The following is a 26,435-nucleotide window of genomic DNA, read 5'->3' as shown; positions in this document are numbered from 1 at the left end:
CTGCATCCACAAGTTCTTCAGCCATTCTTCCAACAGTGGGGGCATCCTCAGATAGACCTCTTCGCCACCCACGAAAACAAAAAATGCCCAAGCTTCGCCGCCAGATACCCACACCCATTGTCCAAGGGCAATGCGATATGGATGAACTGGTCAGGCAGATTTGCATACGCCTTTCCACCTCTCCCACTAATTCCATTAGTGGTCAGGAAGCTACAACAGCACTCCCTCACACTCATTCTGGTAGCTCCGACGTGGGCCAGGCAGCCGTGGTACACCACGCTACTACAACTATCAGTGGTACCACATCAAAAACTGCACCTATCCCCATGCCTCCTAACCCAGAACCATGGAGAAATCAGGCACCCGGACCCAGCTCAGCTCAACCTGGCGATCTGGCTCCTGAAATCCTAGAATTCGGATACCTTAACCTTCCCCCTGATTGCATGAACATCATCATGGAAGCCAGACGTCCTACCACTAGAGCATGTTATGCCGCAAAGTGGAAAAGATTTGTTATTTACTGCTGTAACAATACAATCAACCCTTTAGATGCATCCATACAGCACATCATATGCTATCTGCTCCATCTTCACAGGTGTAACCTGGCATATTCATCCATACGCCTACACCTAGCAGCGATCGCTGCTTATCTACAAAACAGACAGCATTTATCTCTTTTCAGAGTGCCCGCTATTAAAGCCTTCATGGAAGGCCTTAAACGAGTAATTCCTCCCAGGGCACCACCTTCCCCTGTATGGAATCTAAATTTAGTTCTTACACGACTAATGGGTCCGCCCTTCGAACCAATGCATAAATGCGAGCTACAGTTTCTCACCTGGAAAACAGCTTTTCTCGTAGCTATCACTTCCCTTAGAAGGGTTGGTGAAATACAAGCGTTCACTATACAGGAACCCTTCATACAAATACATCACAGCAAGGTCATACTTCGCACAAATCCGAAGTTCCTGCCCAAGGTCATTTCCCCCTTCCATCTCAATCAATCGGTGGAATTACCTGTCTTCTTCTCGCAACCTCAATCTGTTGCAGAAAGAGCCTTACACACACTCGATGTAAAAAGGGCCTTGCTATACTACATACAAAGAACGCAACCCTTCAGGAAGACTAAACAATTGTTCGTCTCCTTCTCTCCACCACATAAAGGCAACCCCATTTCTAAATCAGGGATAGCTAGGTGGATTGTAAAATGCATACAGATTTGCTACCAAAAGGCTAAAAGAACATTATCTGTTCCGCCTAAAGCCCATTCTACAAGAAAGTTAGGGGCTTCTATGGCCTTTCTAGGGAATATACCCTTAGATGACATCTGCAAAGCAGCCACATGGTCTACACCGCACACCTTCACAAAACATTACTGTGTAGATGTGCATTCCAAGCAGCAAGCTAGAGTGGGCCAGGCTGTACTAAAGACACTATTTCAAACCACTGCAACGGATACCGGTGGTCGCCGCTAAGGTTGGGTACTGCTATATAATCTATGCTAAGTGTACAATCTGCAGCTCATATGCCTCGAACGGAATATGCTACTTACCAGTATGCATCTGTTCTTGGCATGTAGAGCTGCAGAGTTGTACACGCCCACCCGCCTCCCCGGCTACCTGTATCCGTTCCAGTACATCTTATTTAGATACTACACACATGGGTTTCTCACTGTGATTACCAAGCTCCATCATTTCCCTGTTGGCGAAAAACAATCTGAGGATGGAGCCGAAGCCCATGCGCAGTACGGACCGAAGGAGGAGTCACCAAACTCGTGACTTCCAAACACTGTCCAAGAAGAAAAACAAACTGCAAACATCCGGGCCCAACACCAGATGGCGATCTATGCTAAGTGTACAACTCTGCAGCTCTACATGCCAAGAACAGATGCATACTGGTAAGTAGCATATTCCTTATAGTAAATCTACACATGTAAACTTACCTTTGTGAATAGGGCACATTGTGGTTGAAACAATTCTACCTTGCTTAATATGTATCTTGTTTTGCCACATAGTGTCTCGTTAAATTCACTCTGTCAAAATACCCATAACTAATTTTCTTAAACTAGCAAAATCTTGTCAGATAAATATATTATCACTCACATGTAAGACTAGATCTTCTACTTGTTGTTATTCTTATCCTCATTTTTTAGGTCTGGGTACAGACACCTTTAGCAATCTTGTTGCAGGGATTCTGCTTATACACAGAACTATGCGTAGAACCCCAGGACCTCAGTGAGTTGTGGTGTACCAGAAACTCACCTCAGAACCCAGAACCCAGTATCCGGCTAGCATAAGTGTCCCATTCGTTATCCGAGATTTAGCTCGGCGGTCCCAATGAAAAGACAACCCAGAACACGCGACTCAGTACATACTCAGGAATGGTGGGAATCGGAAATACCTGTTCATATATTATTCTCACATCAGTCCACAACAATAATCAACAGAGACACGGTGTAAATAAAAAGAGTTTATTTTTATAGACCACGTGTCCTAAGATGCAGTACTTTGGCTAATACAAGCAGACAAATGATTAATATCAAAACCAGCAACATAGTTACAATACCATAGAATATAAAAGGGGTGATCATATTATAATGACAGTGGATACTACCACCTTCCCTTTACTAAGAAGCTAATATTATTATTATGCTAGTAGAAGGTCTCTTAGGCTTGAATAGGGGACCCCATACCTCAAAGATCAGCTTAGTGAAATCACATCACAGGAGCATCAGGAGTCTTCTCGCAGGAAGGCTCGTCTTCGGTCTGAATAATAAACATGATGTCTGTGATATTAAAAGCACCAACTTTCAGGTATGTGCAGCTGCGCGTGTATTATGGCTAAATAGTGGGTCGATCAACCTAGAGTGGAAAACATGCATTGTGTAATAATCCAGACTGTTTGTCACACCATGTACAGACCAAGGTCGCTGCGCAGAGCTTGGGATGGTAACAACAGATTGCTCTCGTGTGAAGCAAGTCTCGAGTCAGCAGTTTGTTTAAGAAATAACATGTAAACGCAGTGTCGTGTGCAAAAGCAGAAAGATGGCTTTCTAACATTTAACGTGGTTATGCTAACTTAACAATGTATGTACGTATGCAAGAAGAACTCACTACACGCCCCCTTGATCGAAGCACTATCCAATATGCAAGAAAAGAGAGAACGCAGAGTTCAGTTTCGTCAGAGCAGAACAAGGCGTAACCAATGCAGAGTTTCAGAATGCGCCAAAGTCCGAAACCACAAAAAATATAAACTTGGGTGTTTTTTGAAAAAAAAAATAGAAGTAAAAAAAAACTCAAAACGACCATCAGGAAGGAAAAAAGAAATGTTGTGCCAGGGTGCTGTTCAGTAGCATAGGCGCAAAGGACGACTGTCCAGTTAATCCATGAAAGTATAGGCAGCATATGTGGCCACTGCTTCCAACAAAAAATCGTTTGCAGGGCCACTGAAAGTCTCAGCCATCCAATCCATCAACGAAAAGGAACATACGTGTTCTTCAACCATCGGAGCCTCTAGCACGATCAGAGGGCACCCGGAATGTTCCTCCAAATAGCTCATAGCCAAGAAGTTGTAGGCAGCAGTTGAGATGTCCCAATTACCCAGGACACCATGCGCCGCACCACAGGCCATAATCCGGACACCAGAACAGGCCAACTCGTGAGACACTAAGGGCCTCATCAGTCGATCGAAATCCGGCACCGGAGACACCAGGTTGGTCAAGCACAAATCCAAAGGCCGTTCAAAGGGACAATCCAGGCAGTGAAATACAGGTTGCACACAAGTGAAATAGGAATACCGGAAGGACAATCCATATGCCAGGCTTAAGGTCGCCAACGGCAGAGTTCCATAAAAGTCAAGCATCCTATCACGAAGAAGATGCAGGCGGGACAGGCGCTCGTGTGGCACAGAAGGAGCAGCCATTCCGGAGTATGAAAAGTAAAAGCAGCACACCTGCCACTAGCGCCAGAAGCAGCGGAACACCTCCAAAGATGCTCGAGAAAAGCGAATGAAAAAATGCCGGAATCACACCAAAGATAGTTTTGAAAGAGGTCACGAGACCCGAGCCCACAAGTTTAAAAAAATGAGCCAGGCCGGTCGTGGACGAGGCATTAAAAATAGTTTGGATCAAAGAGCCGAAATGTAGGGGGAGGTCAGTATTCAGAAGCGCCTGTACCTCAGTGCGCGTATTAGCAACGTGAAGGACAAATGTTTCACGAGAGGAAGTCAATGGCACCTCTTTTTGGGACAATAGAGCTCTTATTCGGCTCAACTTGTTGAACTCTGCTTTCAAGGTTGGCATCGAAGGCCAGATAGAAACATCCAGCCGCCCATGCGGGGGTGGAAAGAGAACATTATTGCAGCAGACAACTTTCTGCGAGACAGTTACTATGTACGGGATTCCCACTAACATCCCGCAGCAAGCTTCATTATTCAAAATTAAATAACTACCGTTTGCAAGCAGCGTGAAAGAAGGTGTGATCACAGGCACTGGGATACCTCGTAGGACGCAGGCCAAGTTCGGGGCTTGTACATTGCATGCGCCGTGTAATTGAATGTGCCTACATACCAAGGAATGGTGTGGTGTCGTGGTACATTCCTCGCCTTTCAAATAAACCTCAGTCCCGTCCCTCGTACATCTATACATAAAGGGGAGGGACCAAACCTCATGTATGAAAGCGGTGCCCAGCGGTTCATATCTACCCAAAGCATAATGTTTCATACAAGACGTAAACTTAAAAAGCGCGAAAGGGAGAGTTATCAATCCGTGTACTAACCACGTAGCTGAATTGATCTCCGCTACAGAGAAAGGCAACGGTTCTAACTTTTCAATATGTAACAATGAATATGTAGCATCCTTCATGGACATAAATCGCTGCTTGTCAGTAAGGTTAAAGGGAAGGAATAACGATGTAGTGTTCAGATAGTCCCAAGGGACTCTCCCTGCCTTTAACGTCTGCAATGTCCATGCAAACTGCATAACAGAACGCAACTGGTTTTGACCATGATATAACACAGACATATCATCATGCACAATATCAACAACAGAAGAAACAATATTATCTAATGTGTAAATCCTAGAAGAGAGAGTGCTAATGCTATTATCTATAACGGCTAAAACCTTCTCCATGTTTGCTTGGTCAATAGCTCTCAGTCTGGAAGCCGCCTCAATCTGCGACAACTTCCAGACTTCGTTGTAAATAGCATACGCCCACCTTTTGGTCATGCCACCCACAGGACCCTTAACAAAATCATTCAAATCTATTTTGTCATGTAATTGTGATAAATGAACTTTGACAGACGCCAAGGTGGAATGTCGCAGCCAAGACTGACATAACTTGCCCACAGAATATGTAGTTACCGTATGTGACGACTCAAACCGAGGGTCTACGCGTTCCCGAGTATACCCCGGTTTCAGTCCCAGAAAACGACGTTGACAGGTGTCTGAACTGCTTTGCCAAACTAACCAACCCTCACTATTAAATCTCGAAATATTAAAAGATGTATTTGAAACTAAGGATTGCAAAGCAGTAAGGGATAGATCTGTGTGGTTATCCCAATTGGGATAAGCGCCCAAATCCGGCACTAAAGGTGACTTCAATTGTTTAGAAGTAGCCAATCCAAAACAGGTGGTTTGGAAGATGGACGAATTTAAAAACAAAATATGATTTGGTATAAGACAGGCACGATGTAAAGCCTCTGTACCCTGAACCTGCCACGGTCTGGAACCCCAAACCGACTTTAGATCAATAGTAGCCTTCCATAGATCATAACCTTTGATTGACAACTCGTCCATAAAGGACTTGGAATAAAGCAATTTTGTGTGTGTCAGTCGAACCTTTGCGGCAGACTCAGGCAGCACCTTAAAATAAAACGCTGCCGGGTTGGAAACACTGAAATCGGTAAAATAAGAATACTTGTTAACTAGGGTTTGTGAACTTCCGAATGCGGGAGTAGGACAGTGTTCCCATTGGGTAAAATTTACAAAATTTCTAAATGTATTTGCTTTATGCAGGAAGTGATTGCCATAATGTTGAAAACAATACTGTTCCGCATAATTAGCCGCATTTTCATATAAATCTTCAGCATCAAAAGCGGCATAATATTTCAAATCAGAAAACAGTGATTCAATGGCGTGTACATCCCATTCATCAGAACGTATGTTCTGCCTAACCACATCACCCATAGAAACACGAAAAACATTAGGCACATTAATGACCTCTGTAGGCCCATGAATTTGGAATTTAACAGCATCCCATGCGATTACATCCAAGACGGGCCAGGCAGTAATATTCACAAAAGTCTGGTCCCTTTTCATGATGTGGGACGAGGAGTGGGGGGCCAAAGTTCCATTGATAAGTCTAATTGTCGATCTCTCACTCAGATAGTGGCCATCCACAAGACGGAAAAAAACTATTACAAATCCAATTGACATAAACAAAAAAATAGTGAAAAGTATCAACCAGATGTATGTCCAAGGGGCAATCAAAAAATGTCTCTTAAACCAGCTGAAAAAAACAGCAATGTTTGATGGGGGGCTTGAGGGTAATGAGTTAGTGTCAAAGGAGAAACGGGACTGGCCAAGTGCTGTAGATTGTAAAACAGGTGAGGGACCACGTGTAGGATAAGCATACTCAGTCTCTTCGGGCAAACCACCAGCCGATGGTATCAACAAGGGATCAGTAACAGATTGCATCTCGATGGCAACCTCAGGCAAGGTGTTAGAAGCAAGAGCCAACATTGAATTTCTTTGCATCGTCTGGCATGAAACTGCTGGAGTCATACTAAGAAGTATCGGCCACTCGCTGAAGTTTGACATTGTCAATAGAGATGTACCTGTTTTCTTTGCGACCAGGAAGTGGAGGTAAAATGACTGTTCTTGTACCCTGCACTTCAAGCACTGGAACTGGTGCACGATAAGAGGGGCCAAACTCCTTCTTGCTCTCCACCTTCTCACGGACCAGGTCTCCAACTCTGGGTAGCCAGCCGACTACCGGAACCTGAACTTCAGCTTCAGATGTGGAGGGCAAGTGTTCCTTCGAAAGAGTGTCTCTTGCTTCTTGTAGAGTCTGTAAAACAGCACAGTGATCATCTACGTCAAAGGGTGCGGTCGACGCCGCCATGTCTAGACCATCAAGGTCTGGGACAAACATTCTGATTCCGAAGAGCATCATGTACGGGGTCCGCCCACCCAGAGACCTTCTAGGGAGATTATTAAGTGCACGTTGGACGTTATACAAATGGGCTAGCCAGTTCCGGCCTGTGCCTAAAACACGTGCTGTCAATGATTGCTTTAAGTCACGGTTCATTCGCTCCACCACACTATTACCCTCAGGTCGGTAGGGGGACGAAAATTTGACTAGGACCCCCAAATTTCTCATAGCCTCCTTGTAAGCCGTAGAGGCGAACGCAGGGCCTTGATCAGAATGGAAGGTACCACACGCAAAAGTTCCCACAAAGACACGCAAATCCCTGATGACAGTCCGCGAGTCAGCACTCCTTTGTGGCCATACCCATAGAAAACGTGTGCACGAATCCACTGCAACCAAGATGTACTTGTACGCAGTATCAGAGGAAAAAGGACCGCAGTGATCTAAATAAACACAACCAAATGGCTTATTAGAGATGTACAGCTGTGTCAGTGGTGGGCGCGCAACAGTAGAAGGTTTAATCTGTTGGCAAATGTCACAATCAAGAACATAAGCGCGCGTTTGTTTATATAAACCAAACCACCAGTAACGTTGTTGTAGCAGAGATATTGTAGCTGACACACCGGCGTGGGCAGACGCCAACCCCTCATGTGCAGCCAAGATCAGTGCTGGCCTGCAGTCCGCGTTGGGAATAATTCTGTCACCAACGTTGTTAATCCTCACTAATGGGACATTATCAGGACTTAAATGGTAAATGTAACGAGAAGGAAAACCCTTCGGGTAATCGCCTCCCTTTTCTGTAGCAGCAATAGCTGCCAAGATGTCATCATCAATCTTACTTTTTGATCTGGCAACTGCTGCCACTAAGTATGTAGCCACTGCTGTTTTTGCTGCCTCGTCAGCCAAGCTGTTGCCGACAGCATGGACACCAAGTCGCTGGTGACCAAGAGTGTGAATAACATTCACGAGAGGGAGACGGTCTTTAAAGTCTGCCACTCGAACCCAAAGCGTTTAATGCTTAATTGTGCTACCTTTTGTGTCTCGATAATCATTCTGAGACCAGAAATGTAAATTGTCATTGTAGGACTGGACACAGTAGAAGGAATCACTCACTATAAGAGTAGTGACCCGGGGATCAGCAAACTCCAGTGCAAGCACTAGAGCCCGAAGCTCCGCCAATTGCGCGGTACAATCACCCAATGACTGCGTATGCACTGCATCAGATTGGAATGCACCATTTACGAATGTACCTACGACAATTGCGCAAGCCGCTGAGTAAGCGTGCTTCGATCCAATCGCGGGCTGCGCAGACCCGTCAGTGTATATGACACAATGGTATTCTTCGAGCGGGCGCAAAGACAGAGGTGCCGGATGAACGAATTCATACTGCAAGAACTCTTGATTCTGTAATGAGGCATCAAAGATGTAGGTGACGTCTGGCGACGTCAGTGTTGTGGCCCATTGTATCCACCGAGGATGCAAAGCTTTAGAATTTGGTACACTTGCCTTTGTCACTGCTTCTAAGGCAGGATAGGGTGTTACAACCAGAATCTGTTTCCCATGTGACAGTGCGCGTTCCTTAAGGATCGCCATCTGTACAGCAGTCAGAACTTTTTCGACCGCGGAAAAACGTAATTCAGCAGAGGTGTACAAGTGGGATTTGTACGCAATGGGGACTGTATCGCCCTCATTAAACGTCAAATACGTGAAACCCACGGCGCCTGGCACTATTCGTATTACCAGGTTAGTGCGGTTATCACGTGTCAGCAAATATTGTGAAGCAAGAAGGTCAGCCTGTAAAGACTGTAAAATTTTAGAATGTTCCAGCTGCCAGCTAGACTTCGAAAATGTAGGTTGTACCAAGGCGTAAAGCGGCTTGATACGCTGGGCATAATCAGGAATGTACGTACGGCCGAAATTCAGAAAGCCCAGCAAAGATTGTAATTTCTTTAGTGTCGTAGGCGCACTCAAGCATGCGCACTTCTCCAGAAAGTGGGGAGCTAACCCCTTTCCTTCATTATTGAGCTCGTAGCCCAAAAACAACACCGTATATTCCGCGATGTGAGACTTCGCAAAATTGAATTTGTAGCCATAGTCAGCAAAACTCACTATAATATTGTCGACTCGAGACAGATGCGGCAACAGCTCATCATCCGTGAGGTAGATATCGTCAACATAGTAGTACGCCTCGGGGTCTATTCTTTCTAAGAGAGAAACCACGCGAGCGGAAAAGACGCCAGGGCTATTTTTGTACCCCATGGCTAATCTGGTAAACTGTTTTTGTTTTCCGCCCGAAGTAAACGCTGTCCACTGGCTACTCAGTGTGGACAGGTTATGGCTAAAAAAGCCATTGGAAATGTCAAGTGTCGTTTTAAATCTTTTACGCACGAGACTGTCGACTAGAGCCGAGCTATGTGTATTTTGTACCGCGCAGGTCCGGCAATGGGAGTTTAGGTGCCGGTAATCCAAAACTAAACGGTACGAGCCGTCAGGCTTCGTTACAGTGAATAAAGGGTTATTCATAGGGGACACACAAGTTTCAATTACACCCTGATATTCCAATTGTTCAAGGATCGCCGCGACGTGGGGTCTAGCTTCACGACGCACGGGATACTGGGGCTGAGGCTGGGGCATAGACCGCAATGGAATCTCATGGCAGGGGGACAACCGGTCCCAACCCACCTGAGTACGATACACCGCTGGCGCGAGCGCCAGCGCCCACTCCCCAGCGTACATTTCAGCCTGGTCCTTAGGCACAGTGTGCGCAAAGGACGGGAGGATTTTCTCCTCCCCTTCAGGAGCTTCCAAAATGAAGGCTGGGGGCCAATCTGCCTCCGCTAGGAGGATGTCATAGGTGGTGGTCAGATTATCCCAAAAAATCCCTTTTATAGTACGTTGTATGTCACCCTCTAATAATAAGACTATTTCATAAAGTCTGTCAGGGGGAGCCACTCTGGTGTCAGCTGTTTCAACAGTAACCAATACATCAGGTGCTGTCGCCGCCAGAAATGGACGCAGAGCTTGACGGACTATGGTAATTTCCGCCGCGCTGTCCAGTAGCGTCAGCGCCCATGTCCGGTTCCGAAGCTGTGTCCGCACTATCTGAGGCATACTTTGCCGTCAGAGCCGCCACTACCTTCTTCTGAAACGGGGGTCTTTGTCGAGCAAATTCGTCCTGCTTGCCTTTTCCCTCAGTCTGTCGAGGTTGGTCACGCTGTTGTGGAGCACCCCGACCTTTGCCACCGCCTCCGCCACCGGACTGTGTAGCCGATGTTTCCTGTGAAGAACGAGGAGAACGCGGTTCAGAAACCTGAAATCTATCAGGAGACTTAATAGTAGCACGATCTCGCAGATCATAAGTGCGTTCACTACTTGACTGAACGGGAGAGGCAGGCCGAGAGCCCTGTTTCTGCTGCTGCTTTCCCTGTTGTTTAGACCGCCAATTTTGTTTTTGAAAAGCTGGCCGGCCATCCTTACCAGGAGTTTCTGCCTTACCCTGCTGCTTAGAATCGGGATTTTTGATCACGGGCTTAACTCCTAAAGAGCTACGACCCAAATCTCGATATGCCTCAGAGATTATTTTTGCAAATTCCTGCGGTTTGTCCTCTTCAGCAACTTTCTTCAGTTCATTACGAACCTGAAAGTGCAACGCATCACCCTTAAGGTTTCCCATTATCATGGTAGCCACCAGGGCAAAATCTCCGAGGAGCCGCATCCCCAATTCTATCGCAGACTCCGCTCCATGGTCCTCTTGAACCTGTTTAATAATGGAGGGCAGCTGTAACATAGACGGAGTGCCAAAGCACTGCGCGTACGTTGCAGCAAAAATCTTACCCCAGGATACACAATCGTCCATATGGGGAACTAAGTCTTTAGGCAAACTAATGGTGAGGATCCTGTGTTTCTCCACAGGAGTTGTATGCGGATAAACCGCCTCTATTTGGTCAAATTTTTCAGCAAGCCAAAAGGGATAATCATCCCTTGTGGGGGGGCGCTTGCCCATAACAGAATTAACCATAACAGGACTAATGACCACCGCGTGACGATCACTAGGTTGTCCCGCACTAACAGGCGCCCCCGCCTGTACAGTGCGCGACACATACTGCACTAACGCCCTATATACTGTTATAAGGGCAGTGTGTAGAACACGCAATTCATCCACCGTCACCGTGAGGTAACGGGGATGAGGCGTAAATCCGGCTAGTACCGGCCAAGTGGCCCCCGCAATTGATAAAGGGCCCATTCTCGGCGGTATAACCACATGGGGGAGGGCGCCATTAAACCAAATCTGATGTTGCCAAGCAGATATTGGTATCTCCTGTGTCCTATACGGCGCATAGGCGGCAGGCACGGCAGTGGCAGTGTAAGAATGAAATGTATTATCATTACCACTGACTGCCGGAATCGTCACCCAAGAGTAGAATAACTCAAAGGGATGAGCCGCATCGGCTCCTACCACAAAGATGACGTCCATGCCCGCGTCCGGCACTCCATATTGCGTCAAGTGACGTTTCAGTGCCGCACGGCTATGCGCCGCAACGTTTATCGCCATAAGGACAAGCTACACTTCAAGTATTCAGTAGCACAAGGGTTCAATAACCTTTTTAATAATCAAGCTTGAAGGAACCTATATCAATAGAACTAGGTAGGTTTAAAATCCGTCAGACTTGTTATCCGGAAACAAGAATGAGGGTGCTGTGGACTAAATGTGAGCACTACTAAGGCGTTTCAACTCATAGACCAAATGTTAGGTGCGCCATGTTGCAGGGATTCTGCTTATACACAGAACTATGCGTAGAACCCCAGGACCTCAGTGAGTTGTGGTGTACCAGAAACTCACCTCAGAACCCAGAACCCAGTATCCGGCTAGCATAAGTGTCCCATTCGTTATCCGAGATTTAGCTCGGCGGTCCCAATGAAAAGACAACCCAGAACACGCGACTCAGTACATACTCAGGAATGGTGGGAATCGGAAATACCTGTTCATATATTATTCTCACATCAGTCCACAACAATAATCAACAGAGACACGGTGTAAATAAAAAGAGTTTATTTTTATAGACCACGTGTCCTAAGATGCAGTACTTTGGCTAATACAAGCAGACAAATGATTAATATCAAAACCAGCAACATAGTTACAATACCATAGAATATAAAAGGGGTGATCATATTATAATGACAGTGGATACTACCACCTTCCCTTTACTAAGAAGCTAATATTATTATTATGCTAGTAGAAGGTCTCTTAGGCTTGAATAGGGGACCCCATACCTCAAAGATCAGCTTAGTGAAATCACATCACAGGAGCATCAGGAGTCTTCTCGCAGGAAGGCTCGTCTTCGGTCTGAATAATAAACATGATGTCTGTGATATTAAAAGCACCAACTTTCAGGTATGTGCAGCTGCGCGTGTATTATGGCTAAATAGTGGGTCGATCAACCTAGAGTGGAAAACATGCATTGTGTAATAATCCAGACTGTTTGTCACACCATGTACAGACCAAGGTCGCTGCGCAGAGCTTGGGATGGTAACAACAGATTGCTCTCGTGTGAAGCAAGTCTCGAGTCAGCAGTTTGTTTAAGAAATAACATGTAAACGCAGTGTCGTGTGCAAAAGCAGAAAGATGGCTTTCTAACATTTAACGTGGTTATGCTAACTTAACAATGTATGTACGTATGCAAGAAGAACTCACTACAATCTATCTGATATTGTCAATAATCAAAAAAGACCACAAAGTAAATACACAGACTGATCTTTAGGTCAGGTCCTCTTGACATTTGGCTTGTTTGGGTTGGCCCCACGCCACCATTCTTTCATAGAGTGTTGCTCATGTTTGAGATCAGCCCACAGGATTTATCTGATGTTTTATATTACTGGTTCATAATTGCATAGGTGATTGGAAACCAAAGTACTTTGTCTCCTTCATTGCAGCTGCACGTCACAGCCACGTTTTTCTTCTGCGCACCGGCATTATTAGAATGATCCCCCCCTCCCACTTTATACATACATGTCTGCAAATAAAATGCGCACTTCCTGGAAAGGAGTAAGTGTACACTGAAACTCCCACTACAGAGATAATGCACAAGTAGGGACTATGCAGTGAAACCCAACCACCAGTCACGCTTTTGTTAAAAAATAAGGTCGCTCATCCTGAAGGGTGATCCTCCTGCTCGCATTCATAGAATGTGGAACCTCGCACTACCCCTATACTAAGAAACTCAAGGATGGCACATTTAGGCAAACTCAACTCCAGCGCTAGACCAGATGTGAGCAAAAGAAGTTCACAAGTTGTAGGTCTTATCCTCTGCTCTCAGTTGCACTTGGGGTATGTGCTGTTTGAGTGGTTGGGCCTTCAAGGAGAGCAGTGATGCCAAGAAGTCGACTTCAGCGGCAGTGCTATTTGCTGGTAGTTATGGGTAAAAAAAAAAGGGAGTCAGAAGTGTGCTTGCTATTTTGGTTTGCATGAGCGTTCATTTCAAGTTTGGAAGTTTAATTGCCTCCTGGAGCCAATAAAACACATGGAGAGGGGTTGAAGCGACTAGGGAAAGCTGGTTAGGAAGCTCAGTATATAAGAAAAGTCCACCTGTTGCAGACCGCTGTGGTTGACTCAGCTATTCATTATTGTAAGGTAGAAACAAGAACTGCAGTGCCAGTAGACATGACTTTGATGAGCATTGAGACTGATATGCAAAAACAGACATGCATAAAGTACACTTTTACTATTTGCGCTGTGTCGCTGTGCATCAGGTCTCTTTCTGTGCCTTCTATAACACTGCCCTATCTTAAGCACGGTGAGTTAGAAAAAGACGATGGAAAGTAGAGACCTGCAAGGCACAGAATGTGACAGGTTCCAGAGATATGGCACAAATGGCCTGTGTATTTGTGAATGCCTGTGTTGTTATGGGTGACTACATTAAAGCTAGAACTATTGCATTATTTAGCAGAGCTTTTAGCCCCCAACTCATTTAGTCCGATATTTGTAGAACTCCGTGTTTTCATTCCTTTCCTGTTATAGTGGGAAAGAGAAAGAACACAGTTCCACAGTCATTGTAAAATATTCTAGTGAATTTTAATGATTTTCTTCACTTAGATAAAGGAAAATTTTGTTTTTGAAAAGATACGAAAGCTCTTCCCTGAGGATTGCCAAACAACTTGAAATGCTTAGATCATTTCCAGTACATATTGAGCCGCACTAGTCTGCAAAAATAAGATGAAACATGTTAGAAGATTATATAAAGATTGTCTGCCCTCTATCCCCCCAATAAAACAGTACTAAACTGAGAAAATGGGTCAGCATACCAGAATGCTCCAGGAGGCTAGCAGCTGTGCAGTATAATGGGCACATGCCAATATTTTACTTTTAGCCAAGACCTAATGCTTTACCAGTCTTGGGTTGTCCGAGCCCTCTCCATGTGCACCTTGGTTCACCACCTGGTGCTATTATGAAATTGTTGAAAGGAGCGACATATTTGCACCTTCTCTCTGGAATGGTATCATTAGTCTTCCTTTACAGTTGTCAAAAATGTGAAATATGCATAAGATTTCCTGTGTTTAATGAACAGTCCTAGACTGTGAAAAAAATGAAAGTTACTAGAGAAAAAGCAAATGACGTTACACTGTTGCTTTCACACTCGAACAGTAGAAAACTAAGAAAATTGAACACCACAAGTACCAAAATACTTTGACATGCCGACATGTGGCACAGTAAGGGACACATGCCAGTATGTTAAGGCCCCTGTTGGAAGAATCTTCAATGCTGTGAGAGGTTTATAGTATGGTGATATCTATTTAGTAGGATACCCAGAGTTACCAGTTCATGCCTTTGTTATGTTAGGATGAAATGATGCCAACAAATATGGTATTTGGTAATGCATTTAAGTGTTCATTTTTTCCCTTTCATTTCCAGAAAAGAGTTATATCTGATAAAAAATACAGCGAACAGCGACTTGATGTTCTTTCTGCCTTGGTTTTGGCTGAAAATACCCTAAACGGGCCAAGCACAAAACAAAGAAGGCTTATTGCATCACTTGCTTTAAGCGTAGGCACTCAGATGGTAAGTGTATATAAATTTCATGTGAGCATGCTTTCAGGATTTTAAGGATAGGAGCGTTTACTCCTGACATACTTCCTTAATCAACAGCAGTATGATGGTAACAGTTCCTAAAGAATAAAGTAAGAGAGATTCAGAAAGCCAGTTAGGCTTTTGAAGAATGTGCAGTGTCTCCAAGATGGTTAGAGTGTGCCGAGAAAGAGTGAAGGTACTCCTATGTGGATCTGTAAGTGCCATCACACACCCAAACAGGTGTATAGCATCAACATCGGGCTGGTGCTCCTCGTGGGGGTGGCGCTGCAGTCCCTCACGGGCCCGTTTGACGGGGCTCTTTGTCGGAGATCTTCAAGGAGTTTGCCGCATTTGTGCATGGGGGTGTGTGGGGCTAAGTGTAAGTGGTGTGGTGATTGAGTTCTAAAAAGAGCCCAAGGACACTTGCAATTTATTAAGGGTGTCCTCGGGGTCCGGATAAAATATATCACGGGGATGGAGAAGCAATCTCAGTTGCCTGTGTGAGAGGGGAAAACGAAAAAATACAATCCCTCTTCTCTCACCCGTGTAGTGAATAAAGTGAGTGTGTCAAGGGGTCGACATGTTTCGCGCCATAGATAGTCCCTAGTGGATCTGGGGGCGCTTCATCAGGACCAAAAGAGTAAGGTATGTCAAATGGGAGTCGGGAAAGAGACACCCTATAAACCCATGAGTCCTAATTGTAGGAAAGGTAGTTGCAAAACAAGAGATAAGAGACACGTCGTCTAGCGTGTCCCTTGTTACGGCCCTCCCTAGTTCCAGGTCAGGCCTCGTCAGCTTAGCCAAATAGCAGTGAAGGCAGTGCGTGCTCTTCTTCTGTGCTCCGGAACACCTACCCGGTAGCTTCGGCAGACCCCTTGACACACTCACTTTATTCACTACACGGGTGAGAGAAGAGGGATTGTATTTTTTCGTTTTCCCCTCTCACACAGGCAACTGAGATTGCTTCTCCATCCCCGTGATATATTTTATCCGGACCCCGAGGACACCCTTAATAAATTGCAAGTGTCCTTGGGCTCTTTTTAGAACTCAATCACCACACCACTTACACTTAGCCCCACACACCCCCATGCACAAATGCGGCAAACTCCTTGAAGATCTCCGACAAAGAGCCCCGTCAAACGGGCCCGTGAGGGACTGCAGCGCCACCCCCACGAGGAGCACCAGCCCGATGATGATGCTATACACCTGTTTGGGTGTGTGATGGCACTTACAGATCCACATAGGAGTACCTTCACTCTTTCTCGGCACACTCTAACCATCTTGGAGACACTGCACATTCTTCAAAAGCCTAACTGGCTTTCTGAATCTCTCTTACTTTATTCTTTAGGAACTGTTACCATCATACTGCTGTTGCATTTAACTTGGGAGCCCTGGTACAGGACCTTTTCTAATAGCTCCTCGTCCCCCCCTCCTTTGTTGATATACTTCCTTAATCAACACTTTAGGTTTCATTTTATGCAGCGTTTTTGTCTGTTTGAAAAGTAATTTTAACAGTGACCATCTGTTCTGAATATTAACTAATTGTCCATTGTTTGAAGTTTTGATTTTAACAAACTACGATGAACTGGTTTCCCACTTAGTAGTGGTTTTCTTGCAGGGTCCATAATATTTGGGTTACCAAGCAGCGAATCCAAGGAGATACCAGGCAAATTAAAAGGGAGAACTGGGTTGAGTCAAACTCCCTCCCCCAACCATGCCTCAACAACCAAGGGGAAAGATGGTGATAGCTAGGATGAAGTGTGCGATGGATTCATTTCTATCCTGGATATGGGGAGAATATAAGTTTAGAAAAGCAGTGGAGATGATCTGGAGGATGACTGCATTTGGCCATTGTTTGCTGCGATTACCCTTGTTGCAGGTGTGAGCTGTGGCACGGAGAGGTGAGGGGAAGGTTGGCACCTTACAGACTGATGTGATAGAGTTGCAATCCCTAAGCACTAAATGCTGGCGATCTTCCTGCCCCATCCTGCATTATAAAATGTAACCGTGGAGTACAAAAACATACTAAGGGGAATGGAGAAAATCATGACGAAGCAAAAAGATGTAGAGAATTCCTCATTAGCTTATTGTAGTGTCCAATTGAGATAAGTAGTGCTAAGGAGGGATATGTTGTACAAGAAGTGTTAGATGACTGCTTTACAAGCGACTTTGGTCATCCAAATAATGATACATTTGCTTGATTACCTGTTTGTAAAACATTGCAAGTGCGCCCACATTGATCGTGTTTATGAAAGAGTTTTCGGCCTAGAGATGAGCAAGGTGAATATGTGAATTTGATAAGGTTGTCAATGATGAAAACATGATTGACGAATCTATTGTGCACTACCGATGTGGTGTAGACATCCTGTGTCATATTTGAAGACTCTTCGTCATACACTCCAGGCTTATTTTTTTTGGAAGCTAATAAGTTGCTACACCCTAGCCAATCTGGGTTTAGAGCCTGCTATAGTACAGAAACCTCATTGGTTGAGGTATCGGAATATATGAAAAGAACCCTAGAGGGGGGGGGTGGGAGGGAATGGCCGTACTGATCATGTTGGACCTGTCAGCGGCCTTCAATACCGTACACACTGCTGTTTGACTGCCTCCAGGCTATTGGAGTGACAGGGTGTGCGTAGGACTGGTTAACATCATTTGTAGCAGACAGAAGCCAGCAAGTTTGGAATCCACCCTGCTCGGCAAGTCCAAGGAAGGTGGATACAGGTGTTCCCCAAGGCTCGGCCCTAAGTCTAATGCTCTTTAACTTATATCTTACGCCCTTGGCATTTATAGCAGACGAATTCGGAGCCACGGTGTTATCCTATGCAGACCACACTCAATTGCTTTTCTCCTGGAGCAAGGGATCTGAGCTGAAGGGCACACAGATAAAAACCTGCCTTACCGCAGTCTTCTATTGGCTAGCCAAAGCTCACCTCAAATGTAATGAGGAAAAAACAGAAATCCTCTTCTCTGGGACATTCCCACCAAACGTCGGGCCAACTATTTGGCCAGACGATGCCTCCCCACCGGGCCCTCGGAAGTACTCAGTAAAAAACCTGGGAATAACCTTTGAAAATAGACTAACTTTCTGTCTTCAAGTCAAACAGCTGATAGGTACATGCTTTGGAATTCTGAGGTCCCTTAAGATATTTCTGCCCCTGCTCTCCTTTTCAGCGAGGAAAACAGCCATCCAGGCATTTGTTACATCTAGAATAGATTATGGCAAGGCACTATACCTGGGCATACCGTAATACCTAATGGACAAATTGCAGGTGATTCAGAACGCGGCAGCTCGCCTTCTGCTAAATGTGCTGAGAAGGCAACACATCAGTTAACATTTGCGGGGGCTCCACTGGGTACCCATCAGGGACCGGATCAAATTAAAAGGCTCTGACACTGGTACATGATGCCTTGTATCAGACTGACCCTGAATACCTTAGAGCTAGATTCAGCTTTTACAACCTGTATAGACATTTACGATCTACCAGCAAACTCCTGGCTGTGATCCCAATGTTCCAGCGTCAAAGATCAGGTGGTAGATCATCAACTTTCCTAGGCGCAACAGCATGGAATCCATTCCTGTTGGAGCTACACTCCATAAGTAACTCATTGCTGTTCAGGAAGAAACAGAAAAACTGCAGTTTCTCATTTGCATGGGCCATGTCCCCATGCAAATGACGGGAACACCGCCCTTTGAGATAGTGCTATATGTCCACTGTTGCTATATGTATTTCAGAAGGCATGCACAAGCATCTGTGCCCCTTCTTAAATTCAGCAGTACCTCAGTGGTGCAGAAAGCGGCCACACACCCCTGTTGCGCCGCCAGGACACAGTATGGAATATGGCCCATGGTTTCCTGAAGAATATTCTGCAAATTTGGCATCAATTATGCTGTATGAGAAAGGTAGGGTTGTTTGTGTGTTGTAAATAGGTGAAGTTCTATTTATTGTTTTACAATGTAAGAGCCCGTTTAGGGGTCACTGTTTTCTTTTATAATGCCTGGTATGTTTAATCTTAGCATGATAGTGTAGAACATACATTTTTACTTTTGTTTTGCTTGTATGAATATTCATGAAAGTAATGAAAATAAAGCTGTATTTAAAGACATCTCAACTCTAGATATGGTAAGGAGGCTTTAGCAAATCTTTTTTTGATTTGCTAGTTTGTTGCTGTTTACATGTTGAAGGGATTCATCACAAAATGTCAACCTCAACAGTATTTACTCTCTTGCAGAATGTATACGCAATGTATTTCCCAAATGTAGGTAAATGGAAATACATTCAAGTTGTACTTGCTAATGTTAGAGGAAATTGATATCTCCCTATTAGCAGAGCTATTGTTACCCAAGTGTGCATGTGTGAATTAGTTTGATAAGACTGTGAGCTTGTTACACAGCAATATTGTTAATTACATTTTAATTGTACTAGATTCTTTTCTTCTAATTTTCTTTATTGCAGAAAACTTTCAAAGATGAAGAGCTGCTTCCTCTTCAGTTAGTTATGAAAAAATTAGACCTAATTAGTGAACTTCGAGAAAGGTAATCCTCTTTGCAAATTAAACTGTCTTCTTACATTGTATTGTAGGAGGGACCTTGATATGAACATGTTTTAATTTTTCAAACCTTGGTTTTTGCCATAGCCTTTACGCTATTTAGCAGTTAACAAATACTGAACTTTTGTTATGCATATCTCACTCTGCCTTAATTTCAGCTGCGGAAAAAAACAAGTATTCTTTAACATAAACATTTAATTTCTATTCTACTCTTCCGTAGCCCTCTTTACTCCAGAATATTTTAGCATGTTTCCACTATAGGTGAGGTCTGGATCACATTTTCATGGTCCAAAGCAGATATTTTACATTTGGAAGTGAAGATGTATGCGTGGCTCTGCTTTTCCTCAGGCCCTGCCAATAGGTACCTACTGGCCCTCCACTCTTTTCTATCCCAAATATGCATTTGCTTCTGAACCTGAGAGCGGGTAGAATCTGATGATGATGGATTTGTTGTGAGGCATTGTAGGCTCTAGGTCAATATCATCATGAGTCATACTGCTGCACCCGTTATCCACGTCCAGGAACATTTATTAATATTAAGATGATGGCTTTCTGAGCCTAATCAATAGATGCCAAACAATATACATTTGTGAATCAAGAATATTCTTAAGCTTTCATATGGCTAGGCAAACAACCTCGCATTGCGCTCCAGACCCTCCAGCGCCATCAATACAGCGGAGGGATTTCACTACCGAACCTGGAGGCCTACTATTGGGCGGAACACCTGACCCCCATTAATGACTGGTTGCATACTCCGGCAGATCACCCAACCTATGCTTTGGAGAGATATAAACTATCCACACACAACATACTCCACTACCTGTACGGGGGTAAGGCGGAGAGAACGCTCTTGCCAGCGACTTTGATCACGCTTAGAGCATGGGCCCGAGCGACTAGATCCACGGGATGGGAGGGGAAGCCAACACGTCAGACTCCACTGTGGCACTGTACATGGTTGAAGGAACTACATAAACTGAGAGGCTTCCAAAGGTGGGATGACATAGGGATCTCCACCATCGGGGACGTGATTAGTAAAGGGGAATTGAAGACGTTCGCGGTGCTTCAGGCAGAATTCGGATTAAACAACACTCAACGTTACAAGCACCTACAGCTAGTTCACGCCTGGAAGACACAGCAGGTATCCATACAGGGCATACCGGAGTACTCACCTTTGGAAGGGAGACTCCTACAGGAGCAGATGGTACATCAGGTAGTCTCACTTACATATAAAACCCTCACAAACAACATGTTGGGAAATCTGGCGAAACTCAGAGCTACCTGGGAGGCAGACATAGGGCAGTTGGAGGACTTAGACTGGGAACTGATATTGATGCACCCCCGGGAAGTCGCCATTAAATCAAGGCTGAGGCTGATCCAATTAAATATACTACACAGGACTTACTTCGACCGAAGGCGTCTCCAGAAGATGGGTAGGATAGCGGACGCTACGTGTCTTCGATGTCATACGGAACAGGGAGATTTCTACCACACCCTATGGTCCTGTGAGGAAATTCAAACGTATTGGTCTCACATCTTCACAGAATTGGGGGAGGTGCTGGGAGTTGAGCTACCACTAGACCCGAAACTGGCATTACTGGGAATGGTGACCGACATAGACCTGCCGCGCCCACATATCATTTTCCTGGTGTTGGCGCTGGTGGTAGCGAAAAGGGACATCGCGAAATATTGGGGGGTGGCGGAGAGGCCGGAAATAGAGGAATGGAGGAGAGGTCTGGACCTCTATATGGCAGCGGAACGAGTGACATACAAAGCGAGAGGCTGTCCCAAAAAATTTCGAAAGATATGGAGCAAATGGAGGCAGTACCATGGCCTAGAGGTGGGACACATAGGAGGACACACATAGAAGGGAGGGTGGGGGGGACGGGAGGGAGAGACAACATGATAACGAGGAGGGCCAGTGCAGGACAGTGACGGCGATTCATTGGGAGAGGCCACACATGCGAGGTGCCATATTAGGCGGTGGGGGGGGGGGGGGGGGCAAGCGTGACTACACTATACCAGTATGACACCGGTGAACGGGAGACTCATAGTTGGCGCGACGTGGGAGTTGTTGTTTCACCCCGGAGGGAGACGTGCTATTGGTTCTGTGGGCAGGGGGGGGGGAAGGGGGGGGGGTGTTGTGGGAGAAAAACAATACAAAAGCAGGATTGTGGGGTTCTGTAACAGCTATGATCTCGTAACAAGCTATAAGTTGGTTATGTGGGTTGAGATGTGCCACAGCTGTAATCTTTTTTTCATGCCTGCACAAAAATAAAGTTTAAAAAAAAAAAAAAGAATATTCTTAAGCTGCACACCAAATGTTAAGCTAAGTAACTGTTTGCAGCATGTGTAGCTGTAGATCACATGCTGTGGACATCCCTCTATCTAGCCTTAGGCAAGGATGTTGCAAGTTCAAAGAAGAGATTTCGGTTTCCAAGTAACTTGTGATACCTCCCCAGAAATCCACAATGCGGCAGGGCACAGACTCCACCTTAGGCACCTTAGATTCTTTTTCCACCATTTGGTTCAGGTGAATCTCCAAGCGCTCCAGTACTGCCATGCAGCAGAAGCTGACAGCTTTGACAAAGAATCAAAGAATGTCAACTTTCAATGTATTGGGATCTTGTATGGCCTTTGAATGCTTCAGTGCTGAATTGTACCAAGAATCTTGGGCTAAGGTTATATGAGAATAACGTTTGTCAGGGAAAGGTATGGAGAACTCACCTTTTTAATTTCTTCCTCAGCTATAACCACAAGTTTGAATGGTTAAATTAACATTGGATCTGCAACCTTTGCCTCCCATGGGACCACAACAAGTCTACCTGCCTGGTTTGTAAAGGCTTTTGGAGACCAGTCTGCCCTGACAGCATAGACGGTTGCGCACATTACATTATGCAGGGCTGAGGCTCTCCAGAAGCACCATCCAGAAAGGGCTTCGATTGAACTTATTCTGACTGCAAAAGGGTAGGGCACTCTTGTAGTTCAGAGACCCATGGAGAGCGGAGTCCAGAATATAGGTAGTCTCAACAAATCTGCCTTTGGAGAGCAATCTTCTTAATTGCCCTTTATTAAAACCACACCAAGCCTAAACTCACGTATCACATGGAGGCCTTTCCATCGTGGTCTGGACCTCGCCCTGAGCCTCTGCTCCAGGGCTTCAGATACTCCTCAAGCTTCAGAGGCGGGTCCTGGATGCCCTGAACCCAGGCTTCAAGGCCAAGAGCCCACTGCATCCATCTAAGAACCTAAATCAGCTCTGAAGTCGATGCCAAAGCTTGCTTCGAGATCGTCTCCGAGTGACGCCCTCGCTGCTGAAGACAAAGGAGACCAAACCCCATACTAAAGAAGAAGCCCAGGGAGGTCACATGGCCACCTGGACACTAACCGTCCCTGAACACTCCATTCACTCAAACTCAAATCAGGACCCCTCGGCACACCAGCAACACTCTTATGATGACACAGTGACCATGGATGAGTGGGCTGTCCCTTGGCATGACAATACTGTAGACCGTTCAGTCAACCCATTGTTGGAGCCACATCTTGTCAAAACCTCTCTGCCCAACGATAAATATTTCTACCACACAGTCATACTACACACTTCAAACCTCCACTTCACTTGGAGGAAGAGGGGAGATGACTTCCCCTTGAAATTATGCGGTCTGTGCAATTTCTGCCATGCTTAAAGCCATGCTGAAATGCTCCACTGAGATTTTGCCAGCCAAGGCAAGAATGGCCACATCCTGTGTAGAGAAGAAATACAATACCTATACCATACTTTATTTGCAGTCATGTTCCGTCCAACTCCATTGTCATCTGCACAGCACATAAAAGGCCATTCATGCAAGCTATGAGCGGGGCTCCCATTAACCCGATAAAGAGAGCAAGAAAAACAATGTAGGTGTGGTATTGTCATGCAGTGATGAATGATCAAATCTGTCTCTCCATGTATGGTAGATATCAGTGGCTGGATATAGAGGCGTATGTCAAACACCACCCTCCCAAGGCCTACACAAAGGGAGGGCAAAGTAGTCTTTAATACCAACATCAGGTGTGCCCATGCCACACACCAATACTGCCTCCTGTGAGATAAGCCCCGACATCCCTACTACGCCGTCATGCTTGGCTTACAGCAGCACTTCACTGGCTTACTCTTTGATGGCAAACACCTCTTCGGCCCATAAGGCTATCCTGTGCTAGAGGAAGTAGAAAAGTACACCAACATGTAAGGGCAATGTGAGTGCTCCAACCGCTCATTCGGTGGATTACGTTAGGGCACTTCAAATACCTCCAAGATGCCACTCCGCTGCTCTGTCAGGGACTTCATAGTGGCCCTCAACTTCAAGGACACCTATTTTCACATCTCCATTCACCACCCTCACTGCCATTGCCTCAGGTTAGTGGTAAGTGGTGTTCATTAGCACTTCAAAATAATTACCCTTTGGTGTCACAACAGGCTCTCAGGTTTTTTTTACCAAAGTCATGGTTCTGTTGTTGTAGTGTATCTTTTATGCAGCGGCTTCCAGATCTTTCAATACCTGGCTGGCTTGTTTAGAACATCTACCAAGTAGAATGCTTCGCTCAAACTTCAGAAGCTGTTTCACTCTTCAACACATTGATTTTCAAAGTTGGTGCCAAAAAATGTCATCTTTGCTCTCCTGCATACTCAAAGGTTCTCGAGAGCTACCCTTGATACAGTGACCGCCAAAGCGTACCCCAGCAACAAGAAGTGAAGGCATTTCAAAGGATGCTTTCTCTTTATCAGACTTTGTGTCCTCTGACAGTGCAAATAAAATTAAACTATCGGGCATGATGGTGTTTTGCATTGCATTAATACCAACACCTGATTTACAAGTGCACTCTCTGCAAATGTTCCTTGCAAGACCGTTGTCACAAACAACTGCTCAGTGGGAATATCTAGTGTTAATGGAACCCATTACTTAGTACAGACTGCCATGGTGGAACATGAAAACATGTTACTGGGCAGTTTGTACCTTGACCCCCATGTACAAGTGACCATCAGCACAAATGTCTCCTAATGTCTACAAATGGGAAATACGCTACTAGATGATTCAACAGTAGTTCCAGTGCTGGGTAGACTTGTGTACAAAATGCCAAAACTTCACCTCCAGGGACCCACACCCACAATCCATGGGCAGTGCTCACTTTTATCTCTACTGCACATTCTCTGAAAATATACATCCATCCCTAGAAAAAGCTACCACTGCACCCAGATCTCATGAAGCATACAGGGAAGCTGCTCCACTCCAATCTCAGGGCAGAAAATGTTGTGATCTGGCACATGATGTGCTAGAATGTTGCTACCTACATATGCTGCTGAGTGTGTGTACATTTTTAAAGACATTTGAAAACCCATCCCATAACCTTGCTAGGTGACTAAAAGGAAAAGACTTGTTAATCATTAACAATTGTCTCAAATCAGCCCTTAGAAGTCACAGTATAAGGCATTACCTGTTACCTAAGAAAGGCAGGAGTAGCCTACTCATCCTCAGGAGTACACCTAGATTGCTGTAGTTGTTTACTTGCAAATCAGGGAAAACCATTCTATCGTCACAGTACTGGTGGTTATAGCCTTTATGGAAAGCCTCAAATGGTGTATCTCCCCTCAAACAACTCCGGTCCCCTCATGGGACTTAAACATCATCCTTGCATGAGTAATGGGGCCTCCATTTGAGCCGCTATGCTCTAGTCCATTACAGCTCCTTTCCTGGAAAGTGGCCTTCCTTGTTGCAATCACTTCCCTCTATAGGGTTAGTGAATTGCAAGCTTTAAGATTTGAGGAGCTATATATGCAAATGCACAAAGATTGGGATCGTCTTAGAACACACCCTCAATTTCTGCCAAAGGTTGTTTTTTTTTTCCATTTCAATCAAACTATTAATTTAGCCTCTTTTTTTCCTCTCAACCACAGTTGGTTGCATAACAGGCTTTACCCACATTATATGGTAAAGGAGGCTGTATGCGCTACATTGACCATACCAAATCCTTTAGGAAAAGCAAACAACTCCTTGTTTCTTTTTGATCAATCCCACCTAGAAATCCCAGTTTCCTAGCCATCCTTCCCAGATCACCATTGCTTTATCAAATACATTCATGTTTGTAATGCAAAGTGCACACTACACAAGAATGTGGCTTAAAATGGCATTCCTAAGCAACATCCCAGTAGCAGACATCTGTTTTACTACCCACGCATTCTCTATGTATTACTCTGTGGACATTTATGCCTGATAAGATGCTCTAGTCAGACCAAGTGTACTTAAAATTTTATTGCAAACTTCCTTCGATGCAACTCACTATCTGCCACTATGGTTAGATGGGTACTACTGAACAAACTATGCACCACATGTGATCTACATTAGCACATTCTGCAAACAGAAAACAATACTTACCTGTAACAATTGCTTTTCATCTTGTGCTGTACATTCACAAGCGATCTCCCACCTTCCTTTGTATTATTTTTCTACATACATATTGCCCTACAAGTACACATAGACATCCCATCTTTATAGGCACTTACACTTGCCCATTGAGGAAATCACAATCTAAATTAGAGTATGTGTCCTGGTACATTGTGGGTTTCGGGGAAGATATCACAAATTGTCTCAACCTCTTCTTCCATTCACGGTCAAGACTAGATGGTAAGAATATGCACAGCATGT

The 26,435-nt window shown here is 44.9% G+C and overlaps 1 protein-coding gene across 1 annotated transcript in view; it reads left to right on the top strand.

Moving 5' to 3' along the window:
• WASHC4 (WASH complex subunit 4) overlaps positions 1-26,435 on the top strand; it is a 987,939-nt gene that overhangs the window by 355,680 nt on the left and 605,824 nt on the right. The window contains exons 17-18 of the mRNA XM_085653223.1: positions 15,052-15,198; positions 19,665-19,744. Of these exons, the coding sequence (XP_085509349.1) occupies positions 15,052-15,198; positions 19,665-19,744 (227 nt within the window). The remainder of the gene's footprint in view (positions 1-15,051; positions 15,199-19,664; positions 19,745-26,435) is intronic.

The sequence above is a fragment of the Triturus cristatus genome, chromosome 4_1, assembly GCF_964204655.1.
Source record: "Triturus cristatus chromosome 4_1, aTriCri1.1, whole genome shotgun sequence".
In the NCBI taxonomy this organism is placed as follows: domain Eukaryota; kingdom Metazoa; phylum Chordata; class Amphibia; order Caudata; family Salamandridae; genus Triturus; species Triturus cristatus.
This window is presented reverse-complemented; position numbering and strand designations above follow the sequence as displayed.